Genomic DNA, 22,611 nt, shown 5'->3' on the forward strand with positions numbered 1-22,611 from the left:
AACATATTTTATTAAGTTATTTATCCTTATTTCTTAGCTTTTATGTCATAACAAAAAGGTACCGGTAGTTGTACTTTTTAGAACTTTTCAAAATCAGAAGATTCAGTCTGAGTATTTATAATCAAATATAGATTAAGTTTACAGTCTAATTAGGGCTTATGGAAATGATTGTTCATCTTTTATTAACAGTCCCAAAAAAAAGAAAGTAAACATGAAGTGCACTCATAAAATTTCTTTTATTTTTTTCTTCCCACAACAAAATGTCTACAAAAGCAATAAAATATAGAATTTAACAAAAATGACTTCAGACCTTCACATCATATATACATCTAACAGGAGGACTTACTAAGGCCCCTGCAAAGCTCTGAACTTCAACCAAGTCTTATCAATCAGTATTAGGTGTTTCTGACTCTACTTGCATACAAACACTCCTGAGCAGCAATAAAAAGCTACAGCAGAGGTTGTGGCTTTAAATCCAAGTTGGAGTTCAGAATACTGCAGAGTCCCCAGAAAATCAGAAAACCACAAAATGAAAAAAAATAAATGCATTGTAATCCAAACACATGTTCATTGGAGTTCTCCTTTTATGATTGGTTTTCTCTTGTAAACTCACAGTAAAGCATCTGTGCCCACTTATCCAATCCTTTCCCTCCTCACTAGCTATGGCACTTAAAAAAACAAAGACAATGTTTTTTTCTTCTTTTTTGAATAAATGTTTTTTTGTCTTATCATTTTGTCTTGTCAGTCCTGTGTAAAAGAGGTTCTGTAGCCCAAGATCCTTTCAGGTTTGGGAAACAGTTTGCTACATTTAGTTTTATATGCTCTTTCTGGGACGCGAAGACATTCTAAACAATAAATTAACAATTTTCAACACTACCCCATTTGTACACATTTGTAATGCATTAAGAAAGTTTACAAAACATTGGTACAACAAACATCTCTCTCTTTTTTTTTTTCAATGTGTTTTTTGTCTCACAAACACACACGCGCAGACTAGTTTTATTAGGAAAGGCTGATGGGGGTTTGGAGTGTATTTGACCAAGTGTATGAAATGCTTTTCAAATCGAGTGTATTAAAAACGTCTGAGCAGTTCGTCACAGACAACGACAATCCCTGTTGTGCGCTCTGTTATATGAAAGGCGTATGATGCATTCAGCTGCTTACACCAAACAGGCTACTCTGTAACATTCACACACTTCTCACATTGTCGTCCCCGCCCCAGCAGATATAGGATCTCCAATCCAGCTGACTAAAGCCAGTTCAGAAGGGCCATTTATCAATTCACACATTCAGAGATGAGAGGGGAAAGAACTCAAAACCAACAACAAATGTTAAAATTGGTTGTGTATAAATTATAGCATTTTATTAAAAAATATTGTTCAGCTTTCAAAAGGAAAAAAAAGAAGCTTCAAACTGACTCAAGTGATGTGGAGTTCGCCCCCTAACCCTTTTCCCTCCCTGCCAAAACCCACAGTATCACTAGAGGAGAAAAACACAAATGAGCCCCAAATGTTTCAATTCAATGAAACGTCATGCAAATAGAACAGAACAACAATAGGCTAATAGTATCAGAAGAATAGTAGTCATAATAAGAACAATAATAATAGTAAATAGTCATAAAATAAAAATAATCTTACAATGCAAACATGACAGGAGGAAACTCTGCCAGTTATTGCTACAGCTTCTTACTTACAGTGTTGCCTTTTTCTTGCCAGCACATTTTCCCTCACAACCCTATTCCACCCCTTTGATTCACAGTCTAACGAGGGAAAACAAAAATGTCTCGCGCAAAAGTGTCATAGCAAGAGTTAGAATTCACTGTCCCTGGGCTGTTGTGTCTAAATAACAGATTACTGGTTAACTTCCTTCACTCTCCCCGAAGCTGCATCTGATTGTACATGTTTGACAAGAGCAAAATTACTTCTCTTCTGCTTGTTATCATTTTTGCGATTTAGAGATGTTTTTCATTTAGACAGTGAATTCATGCTCTAAACACACACACACACACACACATAGACACACATCTATCAAAGCCTTGTCTGGGCAGATTGCTGGCATATTTAGCATACTTATGCCAATTTTTTTCATCCAAAAAAGTTATTTAATAATCTGTTTTTTTAAGTAAATTTGCAAAAAATATGATACCCTTTAATGCAAAGTCAGAAAAAATTGCTCCCTGAGAGATTCAAGCTTTAAAGAGCAAGTGATTGTCTTAAAGAGCCAGCGCCTCTAATGCTTGGGCCTGTCTGGGGTTGTAGGGAAGTCGCTGCACTTTGGAAGGAACAGATAAAAGACTTGCTGAGAGCTTGAAGCATAAATATAAGAACTTCTCATGATTTATGTTGAAGATTTCTCTAGTAAGTCAAATATATTTTCAAAATGTTCATAGAAAAATCTTGAACTAAAACAAGAAAATGTCTTTTGTACATTAATTTTACTGAATACGTTTTGTGTGAGAAAAGTCGAAAATTTGGCCACAGTGCAAAAAATCAAGCCTGAACCTCTAAGTTAGCTCTTCACTTTTAGTGCTTATGAACAACTAGGTCAAAGTCCTCAATATTATGAAATTGAACAGCAAAATAAACAATTTCTTGTCCTAAATAAATTAAATTAAACACAATAGAGAGAAAGGAAGTTGTATAGCAGTACCATTGAATGATTCATTTTGTTGCGCATAGGATTCTGTGCTAATTATTTTGTGCAATTGACTTCTCATTAGAGGATAAAAACTGTAACACCTGAAGAATAATGAATTTATGCTGAAACTGCTTAAAATATGTAATGTGTGGTTGAACACGTCCTTTCACAATAAAAAGAAGATGGCAAGGACAACGTCCCCTGATGGGATACCACAATAACTTAACTGATGTAAAATATGTTAAAAAACTATAACCTGTAAGTGCTTGAAATTGCAGCAAACAAAAAATGTAAGAATTCTAAAGGATTCCTTTCTTCACATTTGTCAGTCAGTGCTGTGAGTCCAAATTTGACATCATGCTGGACTGTAGGGACACCAGCAGTCTGAGCTGGAATGGGTTGCATCCACAGAGATTTTAAGTCATGATCAACAGCAAAAAGCAATATATTGTGTGTCTTAAGTTAACACTGCTACCTTGTTCTGAACAGTTAAAAAGGGGAGGATGAAGGAGGGTGAGGGATGGGGTCATGAAAGTTATTGCTCTTTAGGAAAAGGGTCCTACATATTAACAGCCCGGAGTGATTAACATCCATAGAAGGGATTGTGCAAATAGGAGGATGAGTGCATACACCACCCATATATTTTAGAGCAAAAGTATTTTTTCCCAAGCATATCTTTTGTAACTACCTTTTTTTTCCATTTTTGATTGGTCAATTATAGATGCACATCTTCATTTTGACATATACCCACTTATGTGTGCCTAAACATAACTCCAAGGTCCTGATTGTTCAGAGGAAAAAAGGAGTACGGGGACTTTGTGTAGAGGTGTGGAGTTCAATGTGAGGTCCTTGTTTCTGATTTTTTTTGTTTGTTTGTGTCTCGTTGATTGTTCGAAAGCAGTCCAGCTTTTATTGGACGTAATTATTGCAGCAAAAAATAAACAATTGATAGGCCGGCAAATCTGCCAGATAGTTTTTCTTGCAAAATAGAACATTTATGTATACATCTTCACCATGAAAAGTATTAGCAATTAGTTTCTTTTTTTTAAATCCTTCTTATGCTCTCTTTACATTTCTATAAGTTCCGGTCAGAAGGATGTAGCACCTTCTATACATATAAACAAAATCCAGACAAGGCTTTTGTTTATCAGCAAAACCAACTCAACTTCTTGTTTTTGCCCATTTTTCTAAGTTTACAAATTCTGTACACGAAGCTATCAAATAAAATGAAAACACATAGACAAAGTATAGTCAGTCACGGTGGACTGCTGCATATTTAAATTAGGACTAACTTATTTTAACAGAACAAGAAGTAATACTGGAATCCGTTCGCACTAGAAGAATATCTACAGTAGCTTTTCTATCTCCACAGTTCCCTACCCCACCTAGTTGTTTCAACTTGACAATGTCTTAATGTAGGAAAAAAAAGTTTTAAGAAAGTTAAATCAAATTAGCTTGCCAATCCTTTTTTTTTCTCTAAAGATTGACAGTTAAAAATTGTTCCTATTGTTCAAAGTCTGTACATTTCTGGTGAGTCACTTCAATTAAGGAGACAACTGGAAGCCCCATTTAGGCTGTGGCTTGGGGTACGCTTTGTTCATATATACATTCTTCAGACTGTAGCGGTGAACAGGATGGGATAAGTGCTGGACATTCCTGGTATTGTTGGCTGTAACTCAGAGTTTCTAGGAGATGGATCCTCACCCACCAGCCTGAAAAGAGCCTGGGGGAGCTCAGAAATATGCAGTTGCCACAACGATGGCATAGTTGGCGTGGCCTCAGTCTTCTTGTCAATTAAAACAAACTTCATTTCTTGGTCTTTTGCTGTTTGCTGCATTTGGACCACAGGCAGTCACTTGGGCATGGCCATGGCAGAGTTGGGATCGGGGTTAAAAAGTTCTTTGTAGAGCGGAGGAAAGAGGACGTTGACGGTTTCCGGGTGGAGTTGCTGGAAGGCCTGGAGCTCCTCTGTGTGGAGCGTGCACAGAGCGGACAGTGTTGGAATTCGGCTGATCAACTGTCAAACAAGAGGAGATGGTCAAATTCACCACTGTTCCAGTGTTTAAGTACCACCTAACCACAGTTTGTGTATGACAAAGTGCATGACACTTACCTTAGCCAGTGCATCTTCATCCATGTGGTTCTTCTGCATAATGTGTTGAAGAGCAAAGTAGATCTTCTCCTGGAGTTTCTGGACTTTCCGAGGTTCCATCAGCCAGGGTCGATCTAAGTGAATATACATGATTTTTTTTAAAATGATTTTTATGCCAAGGCTCCTAAATTTGATTGCATTAAAAAACACTCAACACTAAAGTACAGATAAAATGAAGTATTGACCTTGAAACTACATTCAGCAAGATTTTGCACATTTTGTCTCAAATGTAAACACCATCTATGTAAGCAAAACTGACCTGTAGAAATTAATACAGCTGCCGAAAAAAGAGCAATCTCCTCCTCTGTTAGCTGCAGTGAACACAGACTCTTGGCAAAGTCAAACACCGCACTTACTAAGTCATCGCAACCTTAAAAAAGAAATGGAGAAGGACAGACAAAAAGAAATTCCATTAGACTTTTTTAGTCAATTATAGGCTGATGATTGAAGAGAAGAGTTGACTGTTTTGGCACATATTTGTTTCTGGCTTCTTTCATAATGCACTCCAAAAAACTGCATGTCTTACCTAGAGATTTGAACATCTGCATGCCACCGTACTTTCCCTCAAAGAGCACAGTGTTGTTGAGAGGGTTAAAGGCTCTGCACATCCTGACCAAGACTACCTCCAAACAACCTGAATGAACAAAGTAAAAGAAAATATTTATGAAGCTGATATTTAATGTAAAGAGTTGAAAACCACAGTTTTATTTTTTTTACACTAAACTAAATAGAATCAAAAATACTATTATCTATTGGATGCATTTCCACTTATCATACCTGACTTGAGAAGTAGGATTTGGTCATTCTGGCACAGTTCCATGAAGCCTGAGATGCGCTTGGCAAACTCCACTACATACTGGATTGCATGGGTAATCTGGATGGCACACTGCTGCCACAGCACGTCCCGGGGCTGGAACCAATCATACCCAATTATTTCATGTATGCCATATATTTAGATGAAGGAATTATACAACCTAAACAAAAAATGGCATATTTGCTGAGACTAATGTAGCTGTGAAATCGCTTTGAATTCTATGCCTAATTCAAAGTTCTGCAAATGTTTTTTGTTCTATCATATACAGTGTTTAAACGGTGTTTTTTTTGTGTACATAATGGCAATGACATTAAATCCTTACCTTGCTCTGGTACATTTTGATCTCTTCATAGGAATGTGTCTGCCAAGCGAGCTGCTGTAGCTCTTCTGTTGTGTATTGACAAGTCTCCAAATGAGACTTGATAATATTTTGAGCAATACGATCTGAAAGAGAGAAACACTCATGTATTCTCGATTTTCATCCTATATTTGATAACTAAGAATCGTATCAAATTAAAGAGTCATGTGTTTCAATCACTGCAGAGTTGTGTGCTCTTCTGCTACTGACAGTATTCTTGTTACTGAATGTAAAGTTTGTCCTTTTCATTAAATCTATATCCTTCCCCTGAAGCGTCACCACAGTCATGACACATTGTTAGTAAGCCATGTAAACCTGTCTGATCTCCTGTTGTACTCTGAGTTTAGAATTATGTCTCAGGTTCTCCTCTAGAACTATTTCAAGCACATCTTATTTATGTTCCTTATGCAATTTCTATGCAGACTTCAGATGACTGTCATGTCATAATGTCTGTTTTGCCTGTAGAGCAAAATGTCTGAAATTACCGAGCTCTCCCATGCTGACATTGTTGGGCCCGAGATGACTTTCCTGGTAGCCTCCATAGCTGAAGAGGTTGGGTACGGGAGTAAGGTCGTAAACCGGCTCCTGCTTAATGTGCTTCATGCCTGACATGTCCAAACCCGACTGATCTGGAGACGGTTGGGTTGAATCTATCCCGTAGTAGCCCCCCGGAATTCCACCTCCGTTACTATGGCCGCCTTTGGGTAGGTCTATGACATGACCATTGGCATATGTCCCTCCGATTTCATGATTGAGAGTGGATAGTCCGTTGGTTAGGCTGGTGGAATAAACACGAGCCAGTGCTTCAGCTTCACCAGTCTGCTGCTGCCGCTGCTCCTGCAGCCGTGCCTGGTGCTTCTGCACCTCTGCATACAGGCTGTCACGTTGCTTCTTTGACATGCGGCCAAACTTAACAGCTGTATTTGGGCAAAACAAAGATGCAGAGGGAAAGATGTTAGTGATGGCTTTGAAAAGTACATTTTGTGTGTAAAGTTTTTTTTTTTTGCAGAGCTATTAAAGTAGAACATAGGTTCAAAATATACAAGAGCAGTATTCATTGTTGTGTATTCAGCACCAAGATTTCAACTAGGCCTCACCATCTCTGGACATTCCAAGTGCAAGACATTTCTGCAGGCGGCAGTGTTGGCAGCGGTTGCGGTTTGTTCTGTCAATGAGGCAGTTCCTCTGGCGGGGGCAGGAATATGAGGCATTGTTCTGCTGGCTCCGTCTGAAGAAACCCTGGTTGCAGGTCAACAAAGAGTACCGGTCTCAACTTCAGCTTTCTTAAAATGTAACATGTATATTTTTTGACAATGGAATTTAGGCCTTACCTTACATCCCTCACACGTAATGACTCCGTAATGGATTCCGGATGATTTGTCTCCACAGATTTTGCATGGTATAACTTCGATTTGGGCTGGAAAAAACAAGCAAGATGGGAGAAAAGATATGGGTCACAAATTTTGTTTCAAATCCAGAGTAAACGTTCATTTGCCCCTTAGCTCCTCAGAGTAACACCTTACTCATTCACTAACCACAGCAGGTGGTTTAATTTGAAGATACAGTACAGGATGGACTGAAGTACCTGACTATGCTCACAGTGTGCCCAAGCATAGTATTTTGGACCACAAATTCACAAGGGCACAGTGACATGTGAACATTCATTATATCTTTGAGTTTTTTTTACTGACTGGTGCACTCAGGACTGCATATGTGCACATCAGTCACAAATAAATCACTAGATTTTGTGCATTATCTTTTGTGTTGAATTTGACGCAGAAGACCCCTCCAGGTAAAAAAAAGTTGTCTATAATGGGAAACAGGTTACATCACAGAAGGACAATACTTTCTCTTCATACCCCTTTTTACTGCACTTATATACCCTGGTTCAGGCCAGCTGCTCTTGGTATTTAACATACTCTAATTGACATACACTAATTTTCTATCTCTATCTTTCTATCTTACTCACTGTGTATAGGAAGCTCCATGTACAAGTCACAAGCAAAGGCACAACATGGAAATCATTTCAGCACACAAGGATGTGGCTTTGAAAATGTGTTCCATTGTAGGAAGAGAAATCGGCAGTTCCAGCTAAGATATGGATGTACATGTATGTAGAGGTAGGCAGGTATGCTGCTGAGATGGCACAGGCTCTATAAAGAGATTAGACAGCCGATCTAATCCTAAAATATTTCCCGACGTGCTTGTTCTATCCTCTGCTGAGCAGTGTCTTAGTCCCATCTGAAACAGCCATTCATATAATCTCTTGCAGAGTTCCACCTGTGGGATAAATCTGCAAGAATTTATACATTTTCTGTGAATTTTAAAACAAATTGTCCCTGTTTACAATTGTATACGTTTGGATTAACTGATCTCACTTAAGCATGTTAAGACAACATTTCTAACACTTATTTTCATGTACAAATCATGGTTAACTGCATGTAAATCCAGAAATGTAGTTTCACATTTTTCAACTCAAAGTTTATAAACTTTATTTTCTTTTAAGGGGATTGTAATTTAAGTGTGTGTGTGTGTGTGTGTGTGTATGTCCATGTAAAAAGGCCTGGTGGAATGAGTGTGCAATATTCATAATTGGATAATCTCTTATGAGGATCAATGAAAGTAGTCATGTCTGTATAGCAACTGGCCAGGTAGACATGATTATAGTGAACTACAAAAATCTAACTGCACCTTAGAGACACTTGTAAATGTGTGTTAAACATGTAAATCATTAATGCAAAATACAAGAACAGTTTCTTTGTTTTTGTACTTTCACTAAAGTTGAACAATGGCTGCATATTCATAGATTTACCCTAGATTTACCTAAACAAATCCCTTTTAGTTTGCCAGTGTAACAGTGTACATTTCTGACTCCTTTTAATTAGCCGTACTGCAATAACATGCAGCCCAAGGGATGTAGTCCCCTCATATAGCTCCATTGTTATCTCCTTAAACTTTTTTTCCTTTGTCAGATTAGAAACAAAATAGGATTGTTGTATTAATGCCAATAATATACAACTTTAGTTTTTTTTATTTCTCATTTTGTTGTCAAAGTGCAGCACTGAAAGCTGTACTCGGCTGTTTAAACACAAATCATGGGCAAAACAATGACAATGATGTCCCTATGTGTAATACAATTGTTGATATGTCTGAGACACGTTATTTTTTAGTAAAATTGCTTACAAATGGTCCTGGGACATTTTCCTGCTCTTTACAGTATGCCAAACACACATAAAGAAAACCTGACTTGGACAGTAATTCCCTAACATGTGGAATGCAAGTCAAGCAATCATGCTATAGCCAAAACTCTCCAAATAGCAGAGACCTGCTTTCCTCTTAGAACCAGAAATATGGGACAGAATGGAACACTTCTGACTTTGGTTCAAGAGACTGTTGCCTGGTACTAGCGCTGTCCAAGATATGACCCATTTTCACCCGTTAACGGCCAACTGGCTCCAAACTGGGTCAGTGTAGAGCAGTGGACTGGGACTACGTAAGGACTCTATACACAAAGCTGTCAATGAATGTGGCCTGTAACATACTATTAATAGTTTGTAAAACAGGTCAGTTACACCCAGGACATGGAGGTAATGAACACAGCATATAGAAGCAGTAAACAAAACAGGACAACACTTCTTCACTATCTATCATGATCTTCTGTAGAAGTTAAGTTGCTCCAGTTAGGTTAAAACTTTTTAGTGCATATTTTTCCCCAACTTTCTATTTTGTAAAGTGCAAGAAAACCTCCTTTTTTGTTCCTTTTCTTTACCCCATAACAAATGCATTCCTCTGTCTATCAAATAATTCTGCCCCAGAGAGCATAGGTTTGCAAGCAGGGGATTGTTTTCTCTTGTTTTAAGACAGAAACAGAACATGCACTATGTGAAGGATAATGTATGTGTCCATGTGAATTTAAATAAGTGTAAATGAATGTTTGTCTGTGTGGGTGCATGTATTGTGCAGTGAGTGTGTGTTGTGTAAAATACTGCCTGTGGGGACTGTCAGGTGGGAAATAGGGAGACGTTCATGACAGCATTGCTGTTGCCAAGGTGACCACCCACTTGCTGCACTTGTCTGGCTGTCACAGCAATGATGTGCTAAGCTGTCACACTCCAAAAGGAAGTGATGTCGTCATTTTGAGAAAGCCCATTCTCAGCAATAAATGCTATGTGGATTTGAACTTTATTCATATCTATTCAACATACCCCTAGCTACAAGAAGGTGTCCAATTCACTTGTAAATGTTTGCCTAAAAACATTTTGACTTAAACTTCTTTCTAAATAGTTTACAATATTCTTCTGGATTGCCGTTTACTTTGCATTAATTGCATCACTCAGCAGTACTGTTAGAGATGGCACGTGTCAGGCTACATTTAGCACTCCTTGTCCTAAATTCATAAAATTCTTTTCAATATTATTGTTGCCGAACTGGAAATCTGCATCTCCACCTCTCAAAAATAAAACTTTTCACTTATCCCAGATTTGGGCAAAAATGCAGTAACATTTCTGTTTGTGTTTCTTTTATTTGGATAGTTGCATTGCCACTTTATGAAAATTATTTCTGCTCTCTTTTGATTTTTTTTAATTATTTTAACTCTAGGACATTACTTTATACTAAACGATGACATGAAGATAACCAGACAATTTGTGAGATGTCTTTGGACCATACTATCTATAAATGTAAAAGTCATGAAAATCTTTTTCTTTAATACGTTTTTTCTCATTGTTCTAATTTGGTATATATTTTAATGCTTTAAATTTTGCAGAAATATCACACTTTTATTAGATGAATAGAACTGTGTTCTCCTTTATTCAAAATTATGCTGAATGATGAGATATTTTTTGGTTTTTATTTTACATTCCAAGCAAAGGATTGCATCTTGAAGGCTGAATTTTTAAAGTGGGACCGAAAGAAGTCTAATGTTAAAATTTCCCCTAACCTCTCTTGACAAACATCCATCTCCAAACAAAACCTAAGTAGAAAAGGCTACTCGCCTCTGCTTCTGGAGATTGCTTTGCCCTCAAGATACATGCTTTTCATGGGTGTGAGGGACTTCTCTCCAACCTGGGTTGACCCAGTCAGAGCAGAGTGACTGACAGCAGCCTCAGCCAGCAGGCGTGGGACCATTATCCCGAGGTTATTATGTAAGAGCTGGACTGCAACGCTGGCGGTTCTTTAGCTAAGAGGTGGATCAGGCGTACACAATCTCTTCAGGTAGAAAAAGATAGAACCAACCAGAGAGGAATTTCACTCAGGACCAGGCAAAAAAAAGCTGCTTGAATTCGAAACATACACATTGTGTGTGTGTGCAGCTCGTAGTGGCCACGAGGGCTGTGTTGCATTTGCACGTGTGTTGTGATAATTGATTTTTAATGAAGTGAAGATCTCCTGTGTATTTTCTGGGCTGGCTGTTTCTCTAAATAGACTCTAATTATCTATATTAATATGCAGATATAAAACAGAAGCCTTTAAAAAACATGTTTCATTTACTTTGATGACTTTAAAAAGGTGGGTTCTTGTGCATTGCATTGTTAACCGTTATGCTTAAATACATTCCTTGAAACTAATAGGCTCTGGACTAGAGGCAGCTGATTATGTCTATTCTCACAGTGTAACAGCAAATTAGGACCACTAGATGCTGCAATACAAGTGGTGTTTCTCTATCTCTCTTAATGTGGGTGAATGTGTGTGTACTTGTATTTGTCATCTTATTAGGACATAATCATTTATCTCGTTGGGACTTGTTTGCTTAATGGGGACTCACTGAAGAAAGAAATATTAATATTTTGAGTAGGATTAGGGCTAGAGTATGAATGAAGGATAAGTTAGGAATCAACTGGTGATGGGCACATTTAGGATCAGGGGCAAGTTAAAAATATTATAAATATATAAAAGTCAGTGCAATGTCCCATTAAGAAAAGCTGAACAAACGCGAGTGTGTGTGCATGTGTGTGTGTTTGTGGCTCTGTTGCCAATAGGGCAGACTGGACATGCATGTTTCATTCCTTCAGCCTGCAGGGTTGGTCTACAACAGTAACACACCCCGAGCAACACATAATACCATGGAGTAGCAAAAACAAGATATTCACTTGAGGTTTCAGTATCACAGTTTATAGAACAGTTGAAATCACTTTCTGTCATAACTTTTGCCGGTCTAAGCCATCTCTGAAATGCAAACACAACTCCTACTGTAGTCCCAGGGGTTGATTTGCTGGAGATAAATGTGGGTGGTATCTCCACTTCATTAAAAAAATATGCATAGCTTCTTTCCAGCTAACTAGATATCTTCTGGGAAAATAAAGGAGATCAGCTTCCCCTCCATCACAGCCTTGTTTAATCGGAGCAATACTGGTGCTGATCTTAGATGTCTATATACTGTGAATTATAGTACCACTTCTCACCATCCCCTTCTCTTCAGTCTGTTTGACTTTTTTACCCGTCTCTGAGTGATCCGCCTTGCTGTAAGTGGCTGGGAAAACATTTCAGTTTCTGTATTTTAAGATCTATTTCTATCTTTCCAAAAAAAAAAGGTTTCAGTCTTCCTTGTCTCATAGAGCATAGAGGAAAAACAATCTTTAAATGTTCCTGAGTCTCACCCTCACTCTTTGTCTGTCGCTGCTAAAAAACATTGAGAAAACTTCTGATGGTGTGATCGTTGAGTGGATTAATCCACACTGCTGGGAATAGCTTACAGCAGTGCTGTGTGGGTTATATCCCTAGTGTCTGCTGTCATGTTTCCACATCATACTGCCCCATTAAAATCAATGAAATACTGCCATTGCTCATGGTTTTAAACAAGATTTTGCTGTGTGCTGACAGACTTTTTCTTTTTTTCTGCAGTTTAACCTTTTTACAGTTTAAAGTGACTATAAATTCGATTTGAAGTGTGGTGGACTCTCAGTTCCTCTCAAAGGGACAAATTAAATGTCATGCACTTGACCATTCTGTATCTTTCTTTTTTCTTTCTTTTTTTTTAGCAAATTGACTGAAATCCCAGTCACCACATGCCTTTTAACACAAGTTGACAGCCTTGTGTTCTTTTAATGTGCTGGTAATTTTGCACTATTTGGTGGAATTGTGTAATAAAATAATCTCTTATTTATATCTGGTGAGACAATAAGTTCCAACTTTTCTTGGATTAATTACAGATTTACTGTTGCAGGTTTTTTATTTATTTAAATCATCTGAAAGTTGATGAAATTCATATTTTCGCATTGAAAAGAGGCTGTCTGTACTTGCCTATGGTCCTCAGTTAGCTTTAGTTAACAAGGTTTGGCTTATTCTGAGTAGAATGAGTGGCACACATATTGCTCATCAGAAGTGCGTTTGTTGTGTTTCTTTGTAATAATGTCTGCTTTACGGTGTGTTAAAGTAATCATAGTAAAGCCATACAGTCAGTCTACTTCCCCTCCCCCTCCCCATTTCCCGCCTCCAAGCGTGTTTTTGTCCTCTCTGTAATATATAGACATTCACACTGGATGAACTTGCTTGCACTACACCAACCTCCCCTTCTCCCATCAGTTTACCCCCCAATGCACACACTGCCATCACCCAGATGTACAAACTACAAAAAAGGTCCCTCCCTCCTCTGCTGTACGTCAGAGGGCATGCCCTGTTTGCCATGCAGACCAAAGCACTCTGGGTAATTGCGCAGATAGCAGGTCTGGGATCAGCTGCGGTTTGCGCATGGAATATTGTACTGCTGTGTGATTGGACGCCATGGAGATGGAACAGAAGGGGGCCACTGGCTGCCATCCAGTGCATCGATTTGCTCTCGCAAGCAACGCACATGCACAGCAACATTTATTAAAAGACACGTTCGGACAGAAACTCACATTCAGACATGCTCAAATGCCTTCATTACTGCAATCCACTTTTTTGAAGAAAAAAAATCACCAGATTTTATAGTATGTCATTTGTGCACTTGCATTTCTTCGTTTCACCTTTACCATACACCCACACTGTCTCCCACCTAGTGCAGCACGAGTCCCAAGGCAGATAGGAAAAGACGGAGGCGTGGGAAAAGCCCACAGGGTAAACCCAACCACTAACTTAGCACACACGCTTGCACACATGCATACATACAGACACACAGTCTACCCATCTGCCTCTGCAGATCTGCTTCCCATCATAACTGTACACACACAGACTCACAGTCCAACCCCCTGGGTGACCTAAAGGACCCTGATGGCCTGTGACCTTTCCTTAAGGACTGGAAGAGTGCATCGGAGTGGAAGGAACAATTGTTAGGTGTGAGAGGGCTAAATCATCCAGGAGAATGCAAGCAACAATATTTTTGTCAGTTCAAACAAAAAAAAGTAGGTGTTGAGAGCATTCTGTTGCTGTCACCAATGTTTTTTGTGTTATTTCTGCTTTTTGGAGGCATGAAGGGCTGTTAGAACACAGAGCAGTGCTCATACTTTGCTAAAATGCAAAACAAAAAGTCTTGACACAAACACAATGGCTGCGATACTGTCAAACATTACATTTTCTTTCTCCCTTTTACCTCAAACTCCTCCTACTATGATGTTTCTCTTGAGTCTAATGTCAGATGACTGTGTGTGTGCCAGTCTTTGAAGGGGAAGAGAGTGGAAAGGTGGTTATCCCAGCATAGAGAGAAATATAAAAAGAGAGAGGGACATCCAAAAAGAGAAAAACAGAAAATTGCTTTCAGGTCTTACATAAGGTGGAGAGAAATTTGCTCTGTTTTGTTCAAGTCACTTTTTGTACAGCGGGAGTTGGTGACTGGTCAAATTAAATGAGGAGGCATGGAACATCATAACAAAGGAGATTGAATGGACTTCAAACCTTTAATGAAAAGAGCCGCACTTAGGGCTAATGGGTAACAGAATTCAATCACAGAGAGGTGGATGGAAACCACCCTTTCCCTTCAGATTTCACTGAAAATTGCTTAAATCATTCAGATACGTCTACTTACACATTCTAGAAAGGCTTGAAGTAACACTTTAAAGAGGCTTGTGACTGTATGTAAAAACAAAAATAAGAATCAACACATGCTAGTGATAGTAAGTGAATATACTAAAGTACTGAGCCCACCTTTAGCTATATATTTGTTTATACCTAAAGATCTGTAAATCTTCTAGAAAATACTATTCTTTTGCCTACACAACATTTATGAAAAATAACCTTTAATAATGCATTTTCATGTACGTAGCAAGGGGTTAGAATTTTTCCAATTTCACAGGGTTTGTCTTGCAAATATTAAGTGAAAGCTCAAAATGCCACATTGCTTACTTCCTTAAAAAATTGGTTAAACCTAAAACAGCTAAAACCCAACTCTGTGAATAGATTTCTTTTTAATTCCAAGTAGTTTTAAAAAGGCAAAATCATTCAGCCTGCATGTTAAAGTGTGTGAGCATGCACATGTGCGCGCTCTCTCCTAGGGATAGCCGCTAATAGCTCGCCTCAGGCAATAATTTAACTTAGCTTAACAAGATTCTCCCCAAAGTGGCCCCAGGGGCATCTCTCACAGAGGCAAATTGATCACAAAGACTATCACAAGAACTTGGCTCTGCCGGGCTCGACCCAGTATGTTCTTCACCTGCTCTCTTGTGCTTCTCTGTCTCCAGTGGGATGATTTACCAGAATTTTTCATTTGAACATTAAATCATCAAAGTGAAGAGAGCAAACATCGCAGCGGCAGTGGCAGCCGCGGTTTCCCTAATTGCATTCTCTTTGTGAATGGCGGGAGGCCTAATGTCAACAAGCCTCCCACATGTGAGCGCTCATGCTCCCTCACAGACAGACCGAATAATAGTCTCTTCAATGAGATTACTAGCACTAAAACAGGCTAATCTTTGTCATTAAGAAAAGATGTCGCACTTGGCTAAGTCACATTATAGGCTTATTGTAGTCAGAGCATGCTATTCACCTACTAACAACTTCACATAAGGCAGACAAATGTGCATTCTGATTATCATCAGATATCATCATTGCCCTACAAGATCATTTCTGCCTACATTTTTCCTAGCAAATTAACTGAAAATGATTAGTTGCAAATTCTCTCCCTAGTTGTGATCTTAAAACAAAAGTTTTATTTCGGTCTTTAGTAAAAAAAAAAAAAATCGTTTTTAAATACCAGTTTGAAAACTTTTAAATGCCTTTAACATTTTTCTGAGAGTAGCTACGGTGAAATTTGAAGAAGTATATAGACTAATCTGCTTTAGCTAAAGTCTAAAAGGTGGTTTGCAAGGGTGGACTTTGGATGCAGCTATTGCAGGTAGTTATGTTAATCATTGCTTCAAATGTGTGCAAGTGCAGGCCGAGGACACCAGTTTGCATCTGTGTGTTTGTGAGTGGATGTGCTAACATGCATGCATGTAAAAGCCAAATGGAGTGTTTTTCCATCTCTCAGTCCTCTTTTGCATAAGAACTCACCTGCTCAACCCATCACATGCACAGAACCTCATTTGTCTTATATAACTTCTTAAGTCTAACAGTAACCTTACCTTCCTCTTATCTTATCTCACTCATTCACTCACTGACACTTGTCCCGTCTCCGCTGGTGTTTGCCCTCTTTTATTAATTCGCCTCATTCAGGTGAGACGCTCCAACTTTAGCGTGTGAAGAAATAAATTTAGCTTTTTCACAAAAATGTACAAAACTCTGTGAGATCTCAATTAACATTAAATTAAAATTTAAAAAAAAAGTGTGTCCAACTGTTTTTTACTGAACCTAATAAGTAATTATTGCAGATCATCTACATGCCATTTGGCGCCAAAGTTTGTTGAAATCGCTGCATTCATTTGTGCGCAGTGTTAGGGGGTTTTTGTGCATTTTTTTTCCGGACGGGGGTGGAGGTGGGGGTAGGGGGTTCTTTGTCAAAAAGCATGCATGTTAAGTTAACTGCTTTGAAATTGCATGTGATTAAACAATCCAGAGTGTTCTTGTTCTTAACATAGGCTGATCGTGTGTAAAACATGGGTGGATATTTATTCTCACTTTTTGTAGGCACCAACATTTATTAACTACTTGTATTTACTTTAGAGTAAATGAAAGAAAAACACATGAATATCCAATATTGTTTTGCGTCCACTAAGACACGCTCCCTTCATGGATGAATACAACTGCCAAAACAGAAGAGGCTGTGAAGAGAGTATGACTTCGAGGCAGATTTAGAGTTTAGGAGTGGTTCAGGCTGAAATCCCTTCTGGCAAAGATAAAGCAGAGACATAAACTGCAGCGTTGCCACACAGCTCGTGCTCTACGCGCATTAAAATTAAACAGAGATAGAACTGACTAAGGAGTAAAACTGGTCGCTTAAACACCCCTGGAGAACCACAGAGGGGGAAAACCAACATGGGGCGCATGCTGAGCCCATGCTAAACAAACAAAGACTGTGATACAGACTCAGTGGGACGTAGACTCGCAGGCCAGGGAACCTGGATGCCTCGGCAAAGGTTGCACAGGCGTGCAAGGTGCAGAGTAGACTGAAGACAGGTGCAGAGACTGCAGGGAAATGAGTCCTAATTTAAAACTTGGTTTGTGGCACCTCAGTCAGTCACTAGGGCTGAGTTGAGGGATTAACAAAGTAGCCTGCATGGGCTTGGGGTAATCCCCCCCTCCTTCTTACATAACACAGGCCCATTAGTAAGCACAAAAACACAATAAACAACAAACAAAACAATAACACTGTGCTCCAGAACTGACCGCATATGCACTATAAACACTACTAGTCTAAGTGGCTCAGGCCAGGTGCCCGCTATTGTGAGAAACAATCGATTCCAGCTCAACAATGAAAAAACAGAGATTTGGTTGAAATAACAGCTCGCTAACCCACTGCTTCCAAGTGGGGCTGTCACATTCTCATCTGCTACTTCAATAGAATGTTCTTATTTTCAGCCTATTTTTTTTATTGAATTGTTACAAAATGTCACGCATCATCATAACAAAATATTATGCAATAACATTATAGAACCGGCACCACAAAAACATGAAAAATTGCCAAATTTAAAAATATATATAAAACTCTAATTTATATTTTTTCATTAAATACAAACATTACTAGTCATGTGCCATAGATTTATCTGCACAGACTGCTTCCGTTGGCTTAGACTAAAAATTGATCCCGGGATGCTTTCGAACTGAACGGATCGATGCTTGCACAAGCCTCCAACGCAAAGCAGGATGGGACTAATTCTATTGGCATGAGGCTGTCATGCGTAGTCTTGCAGCTTTTTGTCAGTGTGTGTTTCCAATTCCTTCTGCATGTGAACACAAAGTGTCTAGCAAGGTGAAATACATAAGAACAAAGTTTAAATGAACCCCAATGAGATGCTCTGCGTTCCAGGAAAACCTTTTTCTATGGTTTCCTTCTCCTGCTGCTAAAATCTCATCACCTCTGGTTTTACTGTCCTCCTGCTCTCCTTCAGTTCCTCTCATCCCACTGTTCCACATGGAGCCTGAGAGACTTCTGCCAAATCTGAACTCTTTGACCTATCTAGCGAGACTTCTTAAGTGCTGGTAAAGTTCATCTAACTTGCTGATGGAAAAAAAAACCCAGACATGAGCTAATAGCTAACATTTGTATCACTCTGATGATAGGAAACTATTGACAGACAAAATACATGTTCACAAAGTTGGTGCATGTTTGTTTAGGTCTGGAAGATCATGCAAACACTGATCCTATGAGTTCATGAATTTGTTTGACAGAAAGTACTTATTTCTAATGTAATTTCATCAAAAGTTTGTTTCCCTCACTGCTGCAGATATAACTTTTTTTTGCCATAAACATGTTGACTAAAATTATTCTTTGTTCACATAAATTAAAATACATAAAACAAGTTTTCTAAATGATTGCACTAAAACTTTTCTAAACAACTATTTATGATGTTACAGATGTAATTATCTCTACACTACAGTGAGTTTTCCTCTCTGTTCTAAGATTCTGAAAGGGCCATTGTGATGTTCTTGTGTCAGTTGTTTTCTTTTTGGCTGTTTCAGGTCAACTCATGCACTGACATCATCTTTGGTCAGGGCTTCAGGACTTGTGGCTTTTGTTAAATGATAATTGCCAATGCACATGAGGCCTCTGTCTTTTTTTTTTATAACCTTGGTTGTGAGCACATTTCAGTGTAAGGGCAGCCGAGACTCCACACAGAGACGCACACACACACAAACACACACACACAGGTTGGGAGTGGGGGCCGGACAGCCCACACTGATTTAATTCTATCTGACAAAACCCTTTGGGGCGTGCAGAGGGAGAGAGGAAGATGAGGGTGGGTGGGTGGGGGGTGAGAGAGAGAGGGGGAAAGACAGGCTAAAAGAGGGGTGAGGGAGACGCTTTGGGGGCCTCTTCTGCCAAGCACAGCTATAAAGTGAAAGCAGGAGCTTTCGGTATGCCCCCTTCCAAAGCCGTCCGTGCACGAGAGTGGACGCTAGGCCCATTAGAACATGGATAAAATACAAGGTGCATGGCTGGAAAGTTTGACACAGGATTACACAGAAAGAAGGGGAGAAGGGGAGAGGTGCGTGTTTGGCCTCCAATGTTCCGCTTCCACAATGTTTGATGGCCTGAGCAAGCAAACAGCATGATCTATCTGTTAACAGAATATAGATAGATAGATAGATAGATAGATAGATAGATAGATAGATAGATAGATAGATAGATAGATAGATAGATAGATAGATAGATAGATAGATAGATAGATAGATAGATAGATAGATAGATAGATAGATAGATAGATAGATAGATAGATAGATAGATATACATACATACAGGCAGGCAGACAGGCAGATAGACAGACAAACATCTTAATTCAGTAAATCGTGTTGTTAATCTATTTAATTATCAATTTTTCTGTTAGAATTCAAAAATGTATTGTTTTAGTGCATTGTTCTATCTCTGTCTTCTAATAAATATTTATACATTTACATTAAGGCCTTCTCTACTTAGTTCAACTAACTAAGTGGTTTGAAAAAACTATATTTTCATAAATAAATGACGTGGTGATATTATTTATTTTTCAACATTATTTTTAGTTTCTTTTTGAGAGTATGTATGTAGATCCCAGGGCTTCCAATTATTTTCTAACATGAATTATTATTATAAGTATTTAGTTTCAATTATACTATACTTAAAGTCAAAAACACGTTTTTCATATCACAAAAAGATAATGAAATATTATTATAGGTCATTGTCAGTGTCTGTGGGGTTTTGCGTTGAATATTTGCGCAGCATTAAGACCAGAAAATTAAAATAAATAAAAATAAAATGAAAAAACAATAAATGACTAAATTTATAGATGTCTGAAAAGGAAAATTGTGCGCAATGTGCTTCAAAATTCATAAGCTGCATTTGCGCTAAAACGAAAAAATAAAATTGACAGAAAACTGCAGGAAAAAGTTTGCACCTGCCCTTGCGTTTTGGTGTGCGTGTGTTAGTGTGTGTGTGTGTGTGTGTGTGTGTGCAGCACGTCATTGACGTGGGTTAATGTCCACGGCGCGCTGCAGAGTGCTGCAGAAATGGGTTAGTGGAGCGCCCGAAAAAGAAGCGTGTCCAGACGCAACTTTCTAAAAACTTTTTATGGCCCAAGTTTGCTGCAACAAACGAAGTCACGTTCCAAAACACGATCCAACACGATATGCTCACAAAAATGCGCAGTTATTACAAAAAGATAAAATAAAATAAAATCCAATTTCGATCCCCTGCTTTAAATTTGAATTAAAATGTTCATTTTTAGGGACAGCTGACCTATCCTAAAAAGTATAATAAAAACTTAAAATAAAGGAAAAGTTTTCCGAGTCTGGACAGATATTTTAACATACAGTTGAAACAAATTTAAAAAAAAGAGCTGAAATTAAAAATTCTATAATGATAAATAATATTTTTTAGTTCTTATTGTAATCCTTCATTCATATTTGTGATGGATAACTGCGGGTATGTTTGGCTCTTACCTCGCATCGTGTTGGCGTTGCAGGAGCTGGTGCTGAGGCTCGCTTCCCAAAGCAGCACTCATGAAGAAACAAACATAAACACTTTCTACAAACCGCGGAGGGAAAGATCCACGTTCAAAAATAACAACGACGAGAGCGTGGAGGACGTGCGTCCACGGGCTGCCCTGTGTGGAAGCGTCTCTGCGCTAAAAGCATCCCAAGCCGGGGCGCAGGGAGGCGGGCTGAGGTCTGTCGGTGCGTCGCTCGGTGCGCTCTGGTCGTGTGGCCGCTTTTCTCATGACATCTGCGCTCTCACCTATGGGAGGGTTTCACTGCTTTCTGCCGGCGGAGGGAGGGAGGGAAGAGTGTGCAGGGGAGGCTTTACCCGGATTGGGCTGGAGTATTCCCTGCTCCTCCCACTCTCTCCTGCACCCGAAGCTTCAACGCACGCATACACGCGCGCGCGCAGACAGAGAAGCTTTTAACATCACTTTCATCAGTCAGTCATCCTCCTGCACATTCATTCTGATTGTATGAAAACGAATGCAGCCTCCTGTGACACTGAAGGCGTTTCAGCTCATAAATGCGTTAAAGTGACTCCAAAGAACAAACTTGGAGTTGGCATTAATGTCCTCAGTTTTGCTTTTACTAGGCAGCAGCTGTGTACTGTACAGGGAGTTAACAGATTCTATGTCACAGAGAGAAACAGAACAGCTCAGGTGTCTTCTGGCCTGGGTGGTTTTCAGGGTGGAGTCCTCTCTTTCCATTGAGAAACCCTGAAACACTCACCTGGAAACTGAAAGAGTAGGTGCCACCACTGCATTGTACAATGTCTCAGTAGCTCAGGCTGCAGGGTGTTGGATATAAATCACAGTATATCATGTCAATTTCACTTAAAATAAACAAACATGTAGGTGTTTTTGATGTTTCCTGTGTAGTTTGGCATTGTTCAGAGCCATTTGTTACTTTTCTGATGGTAAAGTTAAAATTTGGATTAAAAAAATCATTAATAAAGCAACATTATAACGTGTAGATTTAAAAATAAAAAGAAGGAAAGGTTTGGTCCTCTCTAATTTTGATTTTTATTAGAACATGACAATAAGAAATCTTGACCCACCCACCCCATGCCATTTGACCTGTAGAATGACCTGTATGTTTTCAAAATGCAAACAAGTGTAAATGCATTTGGACGTCATTCTTAGCATTACATTTAAGGTGTCTGGCCTTTTGCAGCGCTATGATTTTGGAGCCTCTGTAAGTTTGGACAAGGTGGGTTTGAGGAGAGCCAGGTGTGGGTAGGAGACACTTTCAACTCCTGGTCTCTTTTAACCTCTTTCGCTTTGGCTCAGGGAGGGAGACGCAGAGAAGAAGGAAAGAGAGAGAAAGCGCCCCAAGCACATCTCCACTGACCTACATTTCATCCTTCGCTTTTTTCCTCTTCCCCTTTTTTTCGTCTTTTATTTCTTCAGTACCAACAGCTCCATAATTGTGATGTAATGACCAAAGCAAGCGTGATCAAATCGCAGACTGGTCAGGGTGAAACACTTTTTAAGGACCGGCAGACAGAAGACTGAGATAAATAGGAAGTGAAAGCTAGTAAAGAGGAGGGGCTAAAATGAGACAGTGGGCTTGTTAGAACTTGAGAATACAATGAATGTTTCCTCCCATTTTGTCAAAGCACTTGATGGGTCTTTATGTGGTCTGCTTTCTGTGCAGAGTTCAGGCCATCTATTAAGAAGCTTCGACTCTCGA

The 22,611-nt window shown here is 39.0% G+C and overlaps 1 protein-coding gene across 2 annotated transcripts; it reads right to left on the reverse strand.

Annotated features, from left to right (window-relative positions):
- Positions 1-217: 217 nt before the first annotated feature.
- On the reverse strand, positions 218-21,226 carry rorb (RAR-related orphan receptor B). 2 transcript variants are annotated; one of them, XM_004072513.5, is made up of 10 exons: positions 20,881-21,226; positions 7,293-7,378; positions 7,059-7,200; positions 6,447-6,878; positions 5,926-6,047; positions 5,567-5,699; positions 5,316-5,423; positions 5,049-5,159; positions 4,751-4,863; positions 218-4,654 (listed from the first exon to the last, which is right to left on the reverse strand). In XM_004072513.5, the coding sequence occupies exons 1-10, from the start codon at positions 20,885-20,887 to the stop codon at positions 4,490-4,492; spliced, it is 1,419 nt and encodes a 472-aa protein (XP_004072561.1). In that variant the 5' UTR covers positions 20,888-21,226; the 3' UTR covers positions 218-4,489. The 2 variants fall into 2 exon arrangements, with proteins under 2 accessions (XP_004072561.1, XP_011477682.1); XM_011479380.4 differs by lacking the exon at positions 20,881-21,226 and adding an exon at positions 7,931-8,087.
- Between the last annotated feature and the right edge of the window lie 1,385 nt (positions 21,227-22,611).

This window comes from Oryzias latipes, chromosome 9, assembly GCF_053564925.1.
Source record: "Oryzias latipes strain Hd-rR chromosome 9, Olatipes_Hd-rR_3.1".
In the NCBI taxonomy this organism is placed as follows: domain Eukaryota; kingdom Metazoa; phylum Chordata; class Actinopteri; order Beloniformes; family Adrianichthyidae; genus Oryzias; species Oryzias latipes.